Consider the following 16,697-nt stretch of genomic DNA (forward strand, 5'->3'; position numbering starts at 1 on the left):
GATTGTTCTAAGGATTAAAGTGTTCACTGTCATGCCTGGCACATGGTAAGTTTTTTATATCTTGAGGATGCTGAGGAAGTAGGCTGAGCAGATTGAATCTTGTGACAACCAGTGGTGACTGGACATCCTGTGTGTGACCCGGGGAAGCACAGCACCAAAGGAAGTGGGGAAGAGACCCATGTGCAATGGACACACAGATGGGAAGGGAAGGGAGATACGGTCCTAGACAGGAGCCACATGGGGCCCTAGAAGATTCTCACCTGAGTAGTAAAACTGGATCTGGAAGGCAAAAAGGAAATCTGAAAAAGACATTAAGCAGTCCATGGCATCATCCATGAGCACAATCCTGAGGAGGAAAGAGAAAGAAAATGAGAGTGAGAGCGAGAAAAAATGAGGGAGAGAGAGTGTTTCCTGGGTCTCCAGTCTCCCTTGGGGCAGTAGGAAACATTTGGGAGAGGGCTCCCCAAAGCAAGCTCCTCCCAATCACCTCACTTCTTCTCCATCAATTGGGCTCTGCCGCCAAAATGAACCGAGCACACCACCAAGAGCAGGCTCCTGTTCAGTCTCCGTGGCACCAGCTAGTGGATGGAGCGTGGGGGGTAGGGGGAGGGTAGTGAGGAGAGGGGGTGAGAAGAGGGTGCAATTGTAATGCAGCCAAGATTTCTTTTCATATACTTAAGCAGTAAATCCCTTCATCCTGCAGAGAGGACCATTTAGTTCAGAATAAACACAGCTGATCAGAAAGGCAAAAAGAACAGCCAAGAGGTTTAAAGGGGTCTTGGCAAGAGTTACTGAGATTTAATAAGCTACCAAAGGGCCAGAACTCAGCTCGGGGCACCCACATCCTAGGATACCAACGGCAGGCAAGGGGTGAAGGAGACTGCTTTGGAGAGGGGTCAGAGAACACCCCCCATCTCGTGACACGATGGCTGCCAAGGCTCCTCACGGTCTCCTCTCAGGAGCTGATCACCTCCTGCTTTTTTCTCTCTAGTGCCCCCCCCAGCAGCCACCTCACAGGAAAAACCATTTGACTACTAAAGGGATCGGACCAAGTTCATACTCTCCTCAGCGCCACATCCAAGAGGGGGTGGGAAGGGGAGGAAATTAGCCCTTGTTGGCTCCGTCCCTGTGCCAGGCAGGGAGCCAAAACTCAACTACTGGAGTGGGGCTGTGCCTCCAGTCAGTTTCTGACTGGGCACTTCTGGCTTTATCTTGACATTTAAAAAAATTGTTTTATTTTGCCCTCTTGTGTATTTAAATTTTTTTCCCTCCACCTCTTTGTGAGAGCCAGTATTGCTCACCTCTGGGGAGGACACGTTATACAGATTCAATGTAAGCGACGCCCTTGGAATTGTGCGAGGAACTGCCTTGGATTCCGAGCTCCAGGAAGAGTTACAATGATTTCTGCCTAGTCTTAGTTGTAGTAATAGTAATAATTGGAACAGGTACCTTTTACTGAGTATCTCTAACATTGCAGGCCCTGCCTGAGGGCACAGAGCTGGGGAGCCCAGGTAACTACCAGGCAACACTGCCTCTTTAAAACTAAAGACACAGAATACAAACACTAATATATTATTTATTAGTTTCTGTATCTGACTGGTCTTCTTTTGGGTCACTCATATCTTAGGACTTTGCTTTTTCTGTATCTCTTGGGGAGAGTAAAAGCTGCCTAGATTACCGGAGTTCACAGTTAAAATTCCAGTTGGAAGAAAATCAAGGCCAGGGGGTGGGGAGAAGCAATGGTGCTTCTGGCCACAGGAGGGCGCCCGGGCCCCTCTGCTGGTGGCTCGTGGGCCCGAAAGCCTCACTGTGCGCCAGGGGTGACCCGGTTCCTTGACTTCCCTAACCTGAGGAGAACCAAGCTGGCAAAAAGGAAGGGAGAGGGCCCAAGGCCCAGCCTCTGACATGTGGATGGGGAGGGAGAGGAGAGTGAGCGAGCTGAGAGGGAGCAGGTAAAGGGGACTGGGGTTGGCAAAGACACCCAAACTACTGAGGCAGAGAGCGTGCTGCCAGGAACGCTCAGGGAGGAAGAGCTGCCAGGCCCAAAGTTCTTTCCAAGGCTCAGCAGGGAAGGGAAAGGCCCTGGAAAAGGAAGCCAGGGACCTTTCTTCCTGCCCTGCTGCCCCCAGGATAGCCCTGGGATGGCCCGAAGTGAATTACCACAGAGGAGCATGGCTGGGAGCGCCCCGACTCAGGACTGTCCAGGGGGCCGAAGCCTCTGAAGAGGTTCCAGGGCTTCTCTTTACTCCACCTGGAACCTGCTGCTCCTGTTGATAGCAATTACCTCCTTTTATCATTCTCTCCATTTATTTTTAGATATAATTCAGATACCATAAAACCCACTCTTTAAAAAGTGTACAATTCACTGGGTTTTAGTACATTTAACAACCATCACCACAAATTCCTCTGCCTTTAAGGAGTTACCTCCATTTTTAGTTCTTGCTACTCACAATCTGCTTGCTCCTGAGACAGGCACTACCTCGCTGCGACTCTGAAGCAGAGTGCCGTAAGCATCATCCGCTCAGCCACAGTAGGATTAGAAGCTGCAAATAGGACCCCCTTCTGGCCTAAGAACTAGCCAGCAGCTTTCTGTCAGAGGCTGTTCTTGACTTAGATCATTAGCATCCTTTTTTTTTTCCTTCCCCTTCCGCCTGCTGTTTTTTGCTGTCTGTATCCATCCGCTGTGTGGTCTTCTGTATCTATTTCTCTTTTTGTCTTCTCGTTTTTCTCCTTTAGGATTCACTGGGATTCGCTCCTGGGGTCCTCTGATGTGAAAAGAGGTTCCCTGTCACTTGCGCCACCTCAGTTCCTGGTTTCTGCTGCGCCTTGCCTTGACTCTCCCCTTCGTCTCTCTTTTGTCGTGTCATCATCTTGCCGCGTGACTCACTTGCATGGGCACTCAGCTCTCTGCATGAGCACTTGGGTGGGCACTTGGCTCACTGTGTGGGCATTGGCTCACCACATGGGGATGCTTTTTCACCAGGAGGCCCCAGGGATTGACCTCAGGACCTCACATATGGCAGGGGGAAGCCCTCTATTAAGACGGGCAGCCAGGGCACAGTGAGAGCAAACCCTCACAGGACAGACGACATCCTCCAGTATATGTGTGAAAGGACTAAGGGCTTTCCTTGGTTGCAAGCAGGTGCCAATTGGGGCTCGGCTTTCATTACTAGGAACATCACCTGCTAGTCCACTCAGCCAGACACCCGGGTGCCACCTAGGCATCCTGGAAACCCTCCCTTGCCCAGATCAATCACCAAGTCCCATCAATCCTATCTCCTAAATTTCTCAGGCATCATCTACTTCTCTCCAGGTCCACAGCCACCATCCGAAGCCCAGCCTCCACCTCTTTTTCCTGGAAAACTGCATGGCCTTTTACTTTTTCCTACTGCTCCTCAGGCATTCCCTGCGACCATTCTTGCCTCCCTATACCCCAGTATCCATAGTGTGTTCAGAAAGGTCTTCGGACAAAGGTGACTTTGACCACTTTAAAACTCTGCTTAAAACCCTTTGCAGGCTCGCCAGTGCCCTTAGAGCAGAGCCCCCCACTTGTGCCCTGGCTTTTTTTTATTTTTTTATTTTTTTTAATTGACTTTGTAATAATATTACATTAAAAATATATATATATGTGAGGTCCCATTCAACCCCACCCCCCTACCCCCCCTCTCCCCCCCCAACAACACTCGTTCCCATCATCATGACACATCCATTGGATTTGGTAAGTACATCTTTGGGCACCTCTGCACCTCATAGACAATGGTCCACATCATGGCCCATACTCTCCTCCATTCCATCCAGTGGGCCCTGTGAGGATTTACAATGTCCGGTGATTACCTCTGAGGCACCATCCAGGGCAGCTCCATGTCCCAAAGACGCCTCCACCTCTCATCTCTTCCTGCCTTTCCCCATACCCATCGTCCACCATGTCCACTTTTCCCAATCCAATGCCACCTCTTCTATGTGGACATTGGATTGGTTGTGTCCATTGCACCTCTATGTCAAGAGGAGGCTCAGATTCCATATGGATGCTGGATGCAATCCTCCCATTTTCAGTTGTAATCACTCTAGGCTCCATGGTGTGGTGATTGTCCTTCTTCAACTCCATCTTAGCTGAGTGTGGTAAGTCCAATAGATCAGATTGTAGGTGCTGGACTCTGTTGAGGCTCAGGACCTGGCTATCACATTGTCAGTCCAGAGATTCAAATCCCCTAAATATATCTTAAACCCCAACATTAACTGCACCTCCAGCACATTAGCATGAAAGTCTTATGAAGGGAGATCCCATCTGAGTCCAGATTCATCACACATAAACACCATTTCCAAAGAGAGGTCATCTGCCCTGGTAGTTAACCCCATCGGCCATGACCATAGCTCTCATGGGTCTCTTTAGCCTTCAAAGGAATCAGTATCTGGGGGTTGTATCTGCTTTATCTGTCTCTCTGACTCTGCTCAGTTGTGCATGAGGGCAATCCTTCTGCCAGCCTCCAGACTCTTTTTTAGAAACTCGTAGCCATATAAACTCATTTCTCCTTTCCATTTCCCCCTTACTTTAGGTCAAACAGCATTTTAAAGTCATGTTATTTTATGTAGACATGGATATTCTGCTGATCCGCATTGAACCTTCCGTATAAGGTCCTTTTCCAGTTGCATCATCAGTTGGTAGTTGATAGTGGTCCCTCATTGCCAGGGAGGCTCATCCCCGGGTGTCATGTCCCACGCTGGAGGGAAGGCATTGCATTTACATGCTGAGTTTGGCTTCGAGACTGGCCACATTTGAGTAACATGAAGGCTGACAGGAGGAAATTCCCAGGCACAATGTTGCTCTAGGCCTTGTTCTTATTTTAGGTTTATCAGCTCACAAGCATAGTCATTAGCATCAGGGGCTCACTGTTGAACCCTCACTCCCTCCCGGTCCCCGCCGCTGTACCTGGGAGACTGTCGCTGCTCCCCTAGGGACCACGACAGAGCACCACTGGCCAGGAACCCAGTACCCCCCCTGCTGTGGTTTTTAATTGTTGCCACTATGAGTATATCCAATCATTACCATGCACCCTGGACATATGTTCTGTACAGCTCCCTGTCAGCCATATATCACCTGTCATTGGTATCCCATACCAGTATCCCTCCATTGCCATTGTTGAAACACTCTGTGATCCAGAACTCCCCGAAATTTGAAGCCCAATATAATGTCATGGTCCCTTACTAGGGAATTGTGCCCTGGCTTTTGAGCCCACATAAGCACCCCCGGCCCTGCCTACCCTCCCCTCTCTAGACCCACTGCAGCCACTCTCCTTCCTCACGTCCCTCAGACCAGCCTGCCCCCACGCCCCTCTCCTTACCTTCCAGAGGCCCAGACATTCTTCAGGTTGCAGCCTACAGAGCACCCCTTGGGGGAAGCTTTCCCCAATCCTGACTAGGGCAAGCGTTCCTGCTCCAGTCTCATACCTTTTTTTGTGACCTCCTCCCTCTGTTCATGTCTATTTTTGCCCAGGGCCGTGAGATCCACCACAGTGACAACTCTGTCTCTCTGCACATTGCTGGACTCCAGAGGCCAGCACAGTGCCTGGCACGCAGTGGGCCCTTGATAAATATTTATTGAATGAGGGAATATTTGAACAAGTGAAGAAGAGAGGCCATAGCCTCCCTTTCCTTTCACCTAACCAGGTGACACCTGGATATTCCATTCAGCTCTGGACAGTCCATGTAAGAGAAATAAATAAGCTGGTGTCATGAAGGGGGTCAGGGTCGTGGAGAGTCTGGAAACTGGCATATAGTACAAATGATGCATGGACTGAAAGCCCCTTTGGCTTGGAAGAGAAGACCTAAGAGGAAGTGAGAGCCAAGACTAAGCTCTTGAAGGGGTGCCTCTGAGGAAGATGCCACAAGGATCTAGAGTTTGGCTCACTAGGAGGAAGACTTTTCTAAGCTGCCCCATTCTGGGATGGTGGCTGCTCTGTGAAGGACTGAGCTGCTTGTTGCTGGACATGTCAGGGCAGAAGCTTGAAGGATCAGGCTTTCTAAAGGGCTTCCTCCAGCTCTAATAGTTGTGGTGTTGAGGGCCTGGCCCTCCAGGGGGATGGAACCAGTGCCCTCTCCTATTAGTGCTGATTCTGCTAGGGAACATTTTTGCTGTTCAGAGGCTTGTGACTGTGGAAAATTTGGAAAGACTTAAGAGAATTGTGCTTTTAAAGGCATCATATGCTGCACTGCCTATCTCCAAACTGATGCTCTGACCCATGAGAGTTCTAGACACCTACGTCTTGCATTAGAATCTGGGCAAAACCGTGGAGAAGATAGGAAACTTAAGGTCCATCTCTGCCTTTAAGGATGGCAACTCAAGGTGGCCCCATATTCCCACAGACAGCTCCTTCATCCTGAACTACAACTCACCACTCCAGAGGACTCAAAAAGGAATCTTGGTGGAAACGAGGTCATCTACATGTGCTGTTTTCCAGTTGATGGCAATTGGCTCGGCACCCCTTCCTGCCAGAGGCCTTTTGCTAACATGCCAGCTGCTGTGACACCTGGAGGAGCCTGGCTGCCCCTGCTCTGAAGTGGAGCCAACAGGGAGCTGCTGCCAACAAGTGGCTGCACAAGTCTATTGGATCATGGGGTGATCCTCGCAGGCCATGCCTCAGGGCTAGAGAGGGGGATTCAGGGAAGAAGCGAAGGCACGCCAGTCCAGGCTGGCTCTGAGCAGAACCATGTGGTGGGTGGAGTCCAGGGCAGGAGACTGGAATGAAGAAAAAGCCCTTGGCAGGGTCCGAGCTAATCCCGAGGGAGCTGGCTGCTTTCTCCCTCCCTTACTGACATTCAACAGCTGGGATGGACTGTCGAGTTAAGTGGGTGCCAAGGAAGCAATAGCTTCCAGCCTGACCCTACTGACTCCTCCACTTCCTATTCAGCCCTAATGGTCAGCAGTCTGGTCTGGTGGCACAAGCTGTACCCGCCGTCCACAGGTCGGGGATCAAATCCCAGCTCCACTGCTCACTGGCCAGGTTCCCTTTTCTCTGAGCCTCAGTTTCTTCATCTGTAAAGAGGAGACAATCATAGTTCCTATTTCACGGGATTCTGGTGAAGAGTCAACGTGATGCTGTACTGGGCCTAGTGTATGATAAGCACTCAATAAGTGTTAGTTGCCATCAATACGTGTACATTATCTGGTTCAGGTGCCGGAAGGGCCCAATATAGCAAATAAAATTATACCTCAGAGGAAGTAAGTGCTGCCAGCACCCAACCAGGCAGAGGTTCCCTGGCGGAAGCTGGCTATCTTGTTTCGAATCTACTTTTGGGGGAAGCCAGCCCTCAGTGCCAGAAACAAGAGTCACCTTCCTTGACTGCACTTCTTTGGGGAGGTCACGTGACCAGTGTCCTTCATGGGGGCAGCTTTCAGTGTACATATGCAGTCTGCTTTAATGGCATGGCCATGGGTGAGAGGCTGCAGTGAACCTGTGTGCAGGCTGCCTTTCCCAGGTGGAGGAAAAAGGCCATTTTCAAGGTTTCCTGGGACACTTCCTAAGGGCTGTCCCTCTCCTGGGCAGAGCTGGAGGCACCTTCATGTGCAAGAACTGCCATACACCAAGCCCTCAAAGCAGAGGGGGATATCCAGGTCACTGCTCTCCCCTGGACACCTTGACTCTGGTTCCAACCTGCCACTCCACTCCAGAGTCCCCCAAACCCTTCCTGTCCTATAGTTCCTAAGAAGCTTGACCCAAGAGGGAGTGGGCAATAACAACAATAACAGTAATGGTTAATGTTCGGTAGGGCCTGATCCTGTCAGCACTACATATCTGTCATTTCATTTTCTCCTAATATTAATCCAATGAGGTAAGCACAATGCATACCTTTACTGAGAAGAGAGGTTTAGAGAGATTAAGAAACCTGACCAAGGTCACCAGCTAGATGTGAAAGAGTTGTAATTCAAATACAGTTCTCCACCACCTGCAGCTGCACCTGGTAAGAAAACCTGGGCTCTGTGCTCTCTATTGGCAATAAAACCTTCCTGCTGGTGCCTCTGCCTTCTCCCCGGCTTGGTGATTGTTATTCGTGTATAGCAACTGCTCCTAGGAGGGCTGGAAGCTTAGGCCCTGATGCTGCTGCTTTCCTCCAGACAGCGAGGAGGCCCCCATCAGCCATTCAAACCGGTTACCCTGGCCCCTTCAAAGAAGCTTGACAGGGGTCCCCAGAGCCTTTCAGAACTGTTCCACTGTTCTTAGATAATGACCCAAATCCTGCAGGTCCTCCTTTTTTCTCCCTGCCCCCAAATGTCTCAAGCTCCATACCTACTGGCTCCGCTCCGCTAGGTCACCTTTGGAGGAAGCCTGGTTTTTGTTCATGCTCCTCACTTTCCCAGAATGCCTTTTTCCCTCTCACTGCTCCCTACCTAAATCCTATGCATCCTCACCCTCCCCCCGCCCCCATCTGTTCTGTGTTCTGTCTCAAAAAATTAGGGAGAAAAACAACAAACACCTGTGTACCCACTAGGCAACTTTATCAAACCCTGACATTTTGCTCTTTCCTCCAATTTGTAAAAGCTTTAACAAATATTACAGATACCATTCAAACTTCCTGTGTATTCCTTACTCATTCCATTCCCCTTTTCTTCTTCCCTAGGAGTCACAATGATTTACTGAAAATTGGGGGCTTAGCATTCTTCTGCATGTTTTCATACCATATTAATTCATGTAAATGTCTACATTCTTAAAACATTATATGACTTAGTTTTGCTTGTTTTCAAACTCTGTATCATTCTGTAACTTGCTATTTTGAGATCTATATGTCAATGCATGTTTAGCTACATGCACTCATTTTAGCAGCTGTATAGAATTCCAGTGTATGAAGATTGTTTCAATGTGCAGCTATTACAAACAATGGTGTGCGTTTTTTCTTACGCCCAGGTACAACTCTTGAACTTTTTTAGATTTTCCCAAACTGCCTCAAAGTGATTGTACCAATTCACACTCTTCACCATCAATTTATGAGAGCTCCCACTGTTCCACATTCTCACCAATAGTTTTACTATCAGACTTTAAACTTTTTGCCAGTTTGATACAACAAAGTGGTATCTCCATTTAATTGGTGTTTGTCTGATTAATAGGGAGTCTGGGCATGAAAATATGCCCAGGTGTTTATTGGCTGTTAGTTTTCTGTGAATTGACTGTTCATATCTTTGGCCTGCTTTTCAGCTAAAGTTCTTTGTCTTTTCTTATTAATTTGTAGGAGTTCTATATAAAAAAATTCTTGAGATGAAAACATTTTGTAGACATTCTTTGTCAGTGATATACATAATAAATTTCTTTTTCTGGTCTTTGACTTTCTTTCAACTTTGTTTATGGTATCTTTTGTTGCATAGAAAATTTTAATTTTTAATTCTTTAGTAGTCTAGTGATTAGAATTTGATACTTTTACTGCTGCAGCCAGGGTTCAATTTGCCATCAAGGAATCTTTGCTTTCTAACTGATATTTTCTCTTATTCTAGGATATCAGCTCCACAAGAGCAATGATTTTGTTTTGTTCACTGTTCTCTCTTCAGCACCTGGCAGAGTGCCTAGCACATAATAGGCACTCAATATAAACACTGACTGAATGACTGAATGAATGAATGCAATTTAATTTGCGGTCAAATTTATCAACCTCGTCCACTGGGCTTGTCATTTTTATATCTTGTTTTAAGAATTCCTTTTGCCACCTAGCGGCCATAAAACTATTCTCTATTATCTTTGTATTAGTCTGCCAAAGGGGTGACGTTGCCAAGTACCAGAAGCTTTTGGCTTTTGTAATGGGGATTTATTTGGGGTTTGCTTACAGTTCCAAATCAAGGCATCAGCAGAGATGCTTTCTCACCAAGTCAGCTACTATTGATCCCGCTGTGCTGCCACGTGGTGAAGCAAGATGGCCGTGATCTCTGAGATTTCAGCCTTCCCTTCTGGGCTTCCTCTCTCAGGCTCAACTGCTCTGCTTTCATCCTGATTTCAGCGGCCAGCTGGCAGAGGGCTTGTCTCTTAGGGCTTCCTCTCTCTCGCCTGGCACAGGGCTTATTTCTTTCTGGGTCTTCCAGATCAGTCTCAGCCATTCTGGTCTCTTCCTGATTTCAGCTGTAATCAGTCAGGCAAAATGGCTCATCTCTCTGCAGGGCCTCAGCTGTTTGAGCCTTCTCCTTTCTGTCACATGGCAGGATCAAAAATGACAACACAGGGAAGTGGCTGTGGCTTAAGTAATTGAGCTCCCATTTACCATATGGAGGACCTGGGTTCGATGCCCAGGAACTCCTGGTAAAGAAAGAAAAAAAGAAAAAAGACTTGCATGGAGAGGGGCTGGCCCCAGCGCGGTGAAGTGACACACCAAAAAGACAATGATGCAACCAGAAGTAAAAAAAAAAAATGACAGAGAAATCTCTTCCTGTATTTGAGTGTCAGTTTACATCAGACCCAGCAAGGGGATGGGGACTCAGCCTGAGCCACAGCCCCTGATTTCATCAAATCAAAAGCCCTAATCTTAAATAATTTAATCAAAGACACCTCAGCTGAATTTAATACAATCAAAGGGTATCACACTCAGAAGAACAGATTAGTTTATAAACATAATCTTTCTCTTTTTGGTATTCATAAAATAAGCTCAAACTGCCATACTCTTCTAAGAGTAATTTTAGTTTTGCATATCTTTCTTTTTTTTTAGTTTTGCATTTTATATGCAGTTCTATAATCGATGGGGAAGTGAATTCCGAGTAGAGTGTGAAATAGGGATCTGATTTTATTTTTTGATATGTGGATAACAAATTGTCCTGATATCTCTTTTTGAATCCTCCCCTTTTCCCACTGCTCTGCAATACTACCTTTTTATATACCGAGTGTTTATAAATGAATGGATCTGTTCTGGCCTGTCTAGTATGATCTGTCTATCCTTAGTCCCATACTATCCTATCTTCCTTATGATAGCCTTATATGTCTTGATATCTGATAGGACAAGTTCATCTCTGACTAATCTTTTAGGTCCCAGATTCAACATCTCTTCCTTGTGGAAAGGCCTTCCATGATTCTCCAGGTTAGGTTGGTTCTCCTGCTTCTATACTTCTGTTGCACTTGGCACTTTTTCATTTATTTATGTTTATTTCTCTACCAGTGTGCAAGTTCCATGAGCACTGGAACAACATCTATTTTATCCACTGATAGAACCCCTCTACAAAGTACAATGACTGGCATATAATAGGCACTCAATAAATTACTTGGTGAATGAAAGAAAGGGGAAGGAAAGAATAGTCTGTTTTGGGAAAAGACCTCCTGCTCCTTCCTAGGGTAACAGTGATACTGATAAACGGCAAGTCAGACCTGGGGGCGGGGGTGGGAGCATCTATGTGAAGAATATTGTGGGGGAGAGGAGTAAAGAAAGAAAGACACCAAGAAAGCATAAAGCTGCATCCTTAGCGTATAGCATAAGATCTGGCAGGTAGCAGATGCTCAGGAATTAAATACACTAAATTATAATAAAAAAATTACTATTTATGTTCTACCTGACAAGTAACATAACCCTAGTAAGAAGGTAAAGGTAGGACATGGTCAGGTGTCTCAACAGACAGGGCCTTTGGAACATCTTGAGTATTATATAGCTACATACATCTGTGGGATATAAATGCATCTTTGTTGCCATAAATATGTTTTCTGGATAGACAGAGCCCTCAAAGTAGCTAACAAAATATTAAATTTCCCTCCTGGGGAAGTCCTGCTACTTTCTCAAATAAAATAGCCCAAAGCTCTGGAATATATAAGCCTTGCCTAAGAAAAGAAAACAGGCTAATAAGCCGAGCCCTCATTCTTAATGCTTGCACTTATGAACCTTATTCCTATAATAGTAAAACTAAGCCTAATTATAATTAATGCCTAAGAGTTACCTCCTGAAAATCTCCTTGTCACTCAAATGTGGCCCCTCTCTAACCCAACTGCAAATAAACTCACTACCCACCTCCCCACATGGCGCCGAGGGATTATTACCAAGCATGAGTCAGCAATGCATTTGGAGAAAAACTTTGATCAAAAGGGGGAAATATTAAATAAAATGGAGCTTTTATGACTAAGAGATTTCAAAGTGAGTTGGGAGGTCATTCCGGAGGTTGTGCTAGGCAGGTCTCAGCCAGAACTTCACAAACGGCCACAGTAAACAAAGTTTCAAACAAAAGTGCTCCTAAGGGTACTAGGGCTTTCCAGACCCCACAGGCAAGCACACAGCTTCATGAAATCAACACCCTCAGCGGCTCTGTTGGGAATATACGGACAGCTATTTTCCCAATATAGTATAGTTATACTCATTTATAAGTTCCCTAATCATGATTTTCCTACTTTTATATGAACTTATAATTTTCATTTTACCTGGTTAAGTATATTTTTCAGAGACTTAAAGCCTTTGGATTGTTCCTGGTTGAGCCCTGGACAACCAACAAAATGATGATGATGGAGCAGCCCCAGCCCAAAAGCAAGAAGTATTTTCAACTGCAAGCAAAACAATTCCATTCCTCTGCCCCATAATATCTACGTCCCTTCTTAGCCTGAAGCAGTCAGAATGGACATCATCTCCAATCCCTAAAGCTTGAGGAAGGAACAGATATAATGGGGGAATATAACCACTGACTAAAGCAGATTTATTGTGATTGTAGTTATTATCTTGTGTTAACTGAGTACTTGTAACATTGGCATAAAAAATTTTTTTTATTGAAAAATAGGTAATATTCTTAAGGGCTATGTGACATGTATTTTACATGCATTATCTCATTAAGCCCTTAAAACAACTCTATGAGGCAGATGCTCTTATTATTCCCATTTTACAGACCAGGAAATTAAAGCTTAGAGAAGTAAGGTAACTTGCTCAAGGTCACAAACCAGTAAGTAAAGGAACTGGGACATGAACCCGGGACTCTCTGGCTCCAGCAGCTGAGTACTTACTTCTTCATTAGTCTATACTGCCTTTGTGATACAGAGAGCAGCTAGAAAGTGACTCTTTAGTAGGGATGAGTGATTACACCTAAAACTAGATTTCTTAGGAGTTGAGGTGCTTTTGAAACATAGATTAGAACATAACTATGACAAAAGAAATTTTCCTATTAAACATGCCTCACTCACTAGGGAGTTAAATAATATTTCAGAAAAAATGAGAGAGACGGGAATCTAATCCCTTTTTGTCATTTCTAAGTCCGTTTATCATGAATCTTCTACTTCTTTTATTTGAATCTATGATGAGACTAGCATGCAGTGCTCTATATCTTTGGTTTCCAAAGGGTGGTCCACAAACCATCAGCATCCTCTGAAAGTTGTTAGAAATGTGAAGGCTTGTACCCCATGCCAGACCTACTGAATCAGAAATCCTATGGATGAGGCCTGGCCATCTGTGGTTTAACAGACTACAGGTGATTCTGATGCACCCTCCAGTTTAAGAATCACTGCTTTAAATCTTCACCCTTAGAGGAGAGCCTCCCAATCCTGTGTCATTTGGGTCTTGCCTGGGTTACAGGTGTGCTAAGGTTGCTTGGCCCAGCCCAGAGGAGGCCAGATCCTGTGGCCCAATCACAGGCAGTCTTGTCTTCACCCTGACTTTTTCATTAGGTATTATTTTTTGAGTGTTGTGAAGTGAAAAAGGCCAGAAAGCACTGCCTCTAGAAACTTAGGAACTTCTCATTTTATTAAAAAACATCTGGTAATAATAATAATGCCACCATTATAACAGCAGGAAACTATTCTTTATTGAATGCCTACAATGTGCTAAGCAATTTACATGTATTTTTTTTGGTTGAAAACTCACAACCAACTATGACTTAGTTATGATTATTATCCCCATTTTACATATATGGAAACAGGGCTCAGAGAAGTTAAAAGATAAATTCAAGAGGGGGCTTAGATTCCACATGGATGATGGATGCAATTCCTCAAGCTTGCAGTTGTTGGTACTCTTTGATTCCCTGGTGTGGTGTTTGACCATCTCCACCTCCCTGTTAGCTGACCTGGGTAAGTCCAATGAACCAGAGAGTAGGAGTCTCAACTCTGCTGAGGCTCAGGGCCCAGCTGGCACATGGGCAGTCCAGAGATTCATGACCCCTGAGTATGTACCATCCCTAGCACCAACCACAGGTTCAGTAAAAGTGACAGAAGAAGCATGTGTAGGAAGGTCACATCTGAGTCCAGCTCCATCACACTCAGGAGCATAAATCCCAAAGTAGGGCCCTCTGACATGGCACAGAACTCCAAATCCATCTGCCATGACCATATACCCTGTGGATCTCTGTAGCCTTCAGGAGAACCAGCACCTACTTTGGCTCTCTCTGGGGTCCTGCTGAGGAGTGTGTAAGCATTGACCCCTCTGATGACCTCCCGACTCCTTCTGGAAGACTCTTAGCCATATAAAGTCATTTGTCTTTGCCATTTCCCCCTTTTATTCAAGGTCAAAAAGCAGTTTTTAACACTTGATCCAATATGTAGGCTGAGATATTCTGCTGGTCTGAGTTGATCCTTTTATTCAAAGTCTCCTGTTGCATCAGCAGTTAGTAATTGGTAGTAATCCCTCGGCACTAGGGAGGCTCCTCCCCAGGAGTCATGTCCCACGCTGGGGGAAAGGTAATGCATTTACATGCTGAGTTTGGCTTAGAGAGTGGCCATATTTGAGCAACATGTAGGCCTCAGGAGGTAACTCTTAGGCACCCTGCAGCTCTAGGCCTAGTTCATATTTCAGGTACACAGGATCATAAACATAGTCATCAGTATCAAGGGCTGGAGTGGCCATCACCATCCCAGGGTCCACAGAATGGAGGAATAAAATAAGGATTAGAGTGGACTTAACTGATATTCTACTATAAAACTATTGTGACTACTAATAGAAGAAATTATAGCATTGAGGTGGAGAAAGTGACCACAGTAGTTGCTGAGGGTAGGGACAGGGAAGAAGAGATGTGATGTGGGGGCATTTTTGGGACTTTGAGGTATTCTAAATGATATTGCAGGGTCAGATGCTGGACTTTATATATTCTGCCATAACCCACTGAATGTACTGGGGGAGAGTGCTAACTATAGGGTAAACTATTATCTATGTGGTGCAGCAGTGCTCCAAAATGTGTTCATCGAGTGCGATGAGTGTGCCACAATGATGGAGGAGGTTGTTGGTGTGGGGGGGTGGGGGTATATGGGAACCTCTTATATTTTTTAATGTAGCTTTTTTTTTTCTCAAAAAAATACAATTTACAAAAATGATGGGATTGGGGAGTGGGGAGCAGGGTATATGGGAACCTCTTAGTTTTTTTATGTTTTTTAATGTAATGTTCTTTGTGATCTATTAATTAAAAAAATGTAAAAAAAAAAAAAGAGAGATAAGTTCAAGGTCATCCAGTTAATGAGGCATAGTTGGATATGCCTCCATGTCTTTCTAACACCAGATGCCTGTGCTCTTATAGGTCAAGGTTAATGCCACTACCTCAACATTTATTGAAAGTTGTCTCTGAGCCAGGCACCATTTTAAGCATTCTACTCCTTGAATCAGTACAACTATTATTATTCCCCTTTTACAACTGAGGAAACTAAGGCTCAAAGAAATGAAATGACTTCCCCAAGGTCAGAAGCAGGTACGCTGTAGAACCAGGATTGGAATTGAGAAGTCTGGTTCTGGTCCTCATGCTTGTAACCATGAGGAAGGCCTCTCAGTTCACAGAGGACAGAGATGGAGAATCTGTGGTGATCATTTAGGGATGCAATGACCTGACCCCTCCCACTGCTGCTGGTGTGTATGAGGCACAGGGGCCATGTCTGTCTGCCCTTTTCATTCCTGTGTGTCCAGCTCACACCTGCCACCCCTGGGGCCAGGCCATGGTGCTGACAGCACATGAGTCAGGTGCATGTGGAGACACCATGTCCCTGAATGGGGCTCTGGTTTACAGCTGCCTGTGGGTTGCATTTTTTTATGCACACATCACCACGGATTGGAAGCTTCCTTCTGTGGCCTGTCTCCATACTTCAGGGTCTTGCATAGAAAGGGAGAGGGCAGTTCCTCTTCTAGTAACAACAATTGTTTTGGAGGCTTAGCCTTCCCCATTTGTGTCTCTGGTCAGAGGCTTGGAATGTGCATAGGAAAGTTGGGACCCTGACTGTCAGGACAAAATCCAAATAGCTTAAACAATCAGCACTTTCTGGGATATGACAATTTTTCAACGCGCTCAACAGCTGGGGTGTAGCATGGCAAGAAATGGTATTGGGGAGGCGGAGTTTACACAGAAGCTTGAAGCTCATCTAAAACAAACTTGCCCTAATTCTGAAGTCATCTCTACCTTGGCAGCCAGGACTGCACTCTGCGGACGACCTCCTTCTTCTGTTGGTTATAATAACCAACCATAATCCCCTCACGCTTCTATTGATATGGATTAGCTACAATGCTTCCTCTTCCTCCAAAAGAAAGTTGTGAGGTCTCTAACAGCAGGCTTCTAGATGAGGAGAGGATAAGCTTCTGCTCACAGCCAGGGGAAGACCAAATTATGTACACCCTGGTATCAAAAATCTTAAAAATTTGTGATTCTTAGAGGATTCCATCACTTACATGCTAATCTTGCAATGCCTTCATATATCAGATTGCTTAAAAGGGTTAGGGAGATAGGTGGGGTGAGTGCACAGCTGTTGCCCCTCGAAGTTGAGACTCATACAGAAAGCTCCCAAGCTTGCCTCCTACCTTTCAGGAACAGA

At 45.7% G+C, this 16,697-nt stretch overlaps 1 protein-coding gene across 2 annotated transcripts in view; it reads right to left on the bottom strand.

Annotated features, from left to right (window-relative positions):
- Window positions 1-16,697, bottom strand: part of CSTPP1 (centriolar satellite-associated tubulin polyglutamylase complex regulator 1) — a 241,914-nt gene that overhangs the window by 6,290 nt on the left and 218,927 nt on the right. For both annotated transcript variants that reach the window (XM_004457928.5, XM_004457927.5), the window contains one exon: window positions 261-346. In XM_004457928.5, the coding sequence (XP_004457985.1) occupies window positions 261-346 (86 nt within the window). The remainder of the gene's footprint in view (window positions 1-260; window positions 347-16,697) is intronic.

This window comes from Dasypus novemcinctus, chromosome 10, assembly GCF_030445035.2.
Source record: "Dasypus novemcinctus isolate mDasNov1 chromosome 10, mDasNov1.1.hap2, whole genome shotgun sequence".
Lineage (NCBI taxonomy): Eukaryota > Metazoa > Chordata > Mammalia > Cingulata > Dasypodidae > Dasypus > Dasypus novemcinctus.